We start from the raw sequence: 2,314 nt of genomic DNA, 5'->3' as shown, positions 1-2,314 counted from the left end.
CGCTCCATGACCTCTGACCCGCTCCATGACCTCTGACCCGCTCCATGAGGCGTCTACCATGTCTATGGTATCCACTGCTAACGCTAATGCTAACGCTAATGCTAACGTTAATGCTACTTTCCCTACAGGAAGCTGTCACATGATCTATGGCAGATTTAAGGAAATGGATCCGGTCCTGGAGCAGAAACCGGATCCAAAGTTTCTTCTTTCCTGACATTTTATGGAGGAAAATGGAATCTTCCTGCTGTTCTATCCAGGAACGTTCCAGGGGAACGTCATCCTGATGTTTGTAGAGGAATCATCATCCTCTGACATCATCGCCTCCTCTGTCTTCTGATTGGACGTTTGGAACCGAGTTGAGTTTGAGGAGGAGGTCAAAGGTCACTTCTCCTGGTCTCACCGGGTCTCCTCTCAGTCCTCGCTGTCCTTCCGGCCCACGCTCCCCTCTGAGTCCAGGGATGCCCTGAGGAGGAAAAGGTCAAAGGTCAGGATGTCCAGCCTGGGTCAGAACCAGAACCAGAAAGAAACGATTTCCTGCTTTATGAAGCCTAAAAGTTAATAAACTGAAACATCTGAACCTGGAGAAGCTGATGAATGGATGAATGGGTGAATGAATGGATGAATGAATGAATATGAATGAATGAATGTACGGGTGAATGAATGAATATGAATGAATGAATGAATGAATGAATGAATGAATGAATGAATGAATGAATGAATATGAATGAATGAATGAATGAATGAATGAATGAATGAATGAATGAATGAATGAATGAATATGAATGAATGAATGTACGGGTGAATGAATGAATATGAATGAATGAATGAATGAATGAATGAATGAATAAATGAATGAATGGGTGAATGAATGAATGAATGAATATGAATGAATGAATGGATTAATACATGAATGGATGAATATGAATGAATGAATGTACGGGTGAATGAATAGATGAATGAATAAACGGGTGAATGAATGAATGAATGAATGGATGAATGAATGGATAAATGAACGGATGAATGAACGGGTGAATGAATGAATGAATGAATGAATGAATGAATGAATGAATGAATGAATGAATGAACGATCAGGTTTAGGTACCGGGTTTCCTGGATGTCCTCTCTCTCCTCCAGCTCCATCTTTTCCCGTTTCTCCCTGGAAACAGAAATCCGTCCAATCAGCTTCCGGATCATTTCCAGAAACCGAACAGAACCAGAGCGGATCCGGGATCAGCTGGTGGAACCGACTGGGATCGTTCATTAATGTCACAATATCTAAATAAATATTTACTTCACAAGATTAATATTAAGCTAACTATGAATAAAAGCTAACTATTTAGCTCCAAGCTAACTATTTATGCTAGCTCACATAGAAACATTTAGCTGCATATTAAACATTTAGCTAGCCAGATAACTTCATTAAACATTTATTAAATATTCACTCAGACAGCTAGTTATTTAGCTTCACACCGAATATTTAGCTAGCAAGCTAACTATTTAGCTTGGAGCTAAATAGCTAGTAAACATTTAACTAGCTCAGAGCTACATTTTGACTGCGTAGCTTTAGAAACGCTGGTTTTGGTCCCAGGATCTCGGATCTGCTCTGAGGATCCACCAGAACCGACGCGCCGATGCTGCTGCGGTGCTGGTACCTGCTCCCCGTTGATCCCGTTCAGCCCGTCCTCTCCGTCTTCCCCCTGCAGACACAGAAAATCAGTCAGACGCTGTGCGGACCGGACTGTTGGTCCAAACGTCCGCCGTCCAGAGGCTCAGCGTCACTCACCCGGTTCCCGCGCAGGCCGCGCCCGCCCTGCAACACACGCAGCCGTTAGAGCAACACAGGCAGCAAGGAGTCATACAGACCGGACCGGACCGGACCGGGTCAGAGCCCAGAGGCAGGGCCGGGTTTTACCTTCTGTCCTCTGAGTCCGGGGCAGCCCTGGACTCCTGGAGGTCCGCTGGGCCCGGGAGCGCCACGCTCACCCTGCAGAGACGGAACGGGTCAGATCAGGCGGCATGGAGGAACCAGCAGAACCCGAGCAGAACCCCCTGCGCCCCTCCCCCCCAGAATTTAAATACTTCTGCCAATCTGTTCATATTTAATCGTACAAACCAACATTGGATGACCTCATTATCAAAACCGCCGTTTTGTTGTTCTAAGAATTAAAAATTATTTCCAAAATCAGTTTATGAGTGAATCACTAACATTTAACCAAAATGTTGGCGCTGTGGCTACTTCTACTGGCAGCCTGGTGATTAGTGTGAACGCTGCTGCCACCCAGTGGCCGGAGGCGAGTTTATCAGGTAACCTCCA

At 45.2% G+C, this 2,314-nt stretch overlaps 1 protein-coding gene across 1 annotated transcript in view; it reads right to left on the bottom strand.

Moving 5' to 3' along the window:
* Positions 1-2,314, bottom strand: part of col6a4a (collagen, type VI, alpha 4a) — a 58,163-nt gene that overhangs the window by 21,572 nt on the left and 34,277 nt on the right. Inside the window, exons 17-21 of the mRNA XM_008430656.1 lie at positions 1,913-1,984; positions 1,784-1,810; positions 1,653-1,697; positions 1,103-1,156; positions 401-463 (exon numbers count right to left, since the gene is read on the bottom strand). Of these exons, the coding sequence (XP_008428878.1) occupies positions 401-463; positions 1,103-1,156; positions 1,653-1,697; positions 1,784-1,810; positions 1,913-1,984 (261 nt within the window). The remainder of the gene's footprint in view (positions 1-400; positions 464-1,102; positions 1,157-1,652; positions 1,698-1,783; positions 1,811-1,912; positions 1,985-2,314) is intronic.

This window comes from Poecilia reticulata, linkage group LG16, assembly GCF_000633615.1.
Source record: "Poecilia reticulata strain Guanapo linkage group LG16, Guppy_female_1.0+MT, whole genome shotgun sequence".
NCBI classification, from domain to species: domain Eukaryota; kingdom Metazoa; phylum Chordata; class Actinopteri; order Cyprinodontiformes; family Poeciliidae; genus Poecilia; species Poecilia reticulata.
The sequence above is the reverse complement of the archived record's forward strand: the minus strand, read 5'-3'. Positions and strand labels throughout refer to the sequence as shown.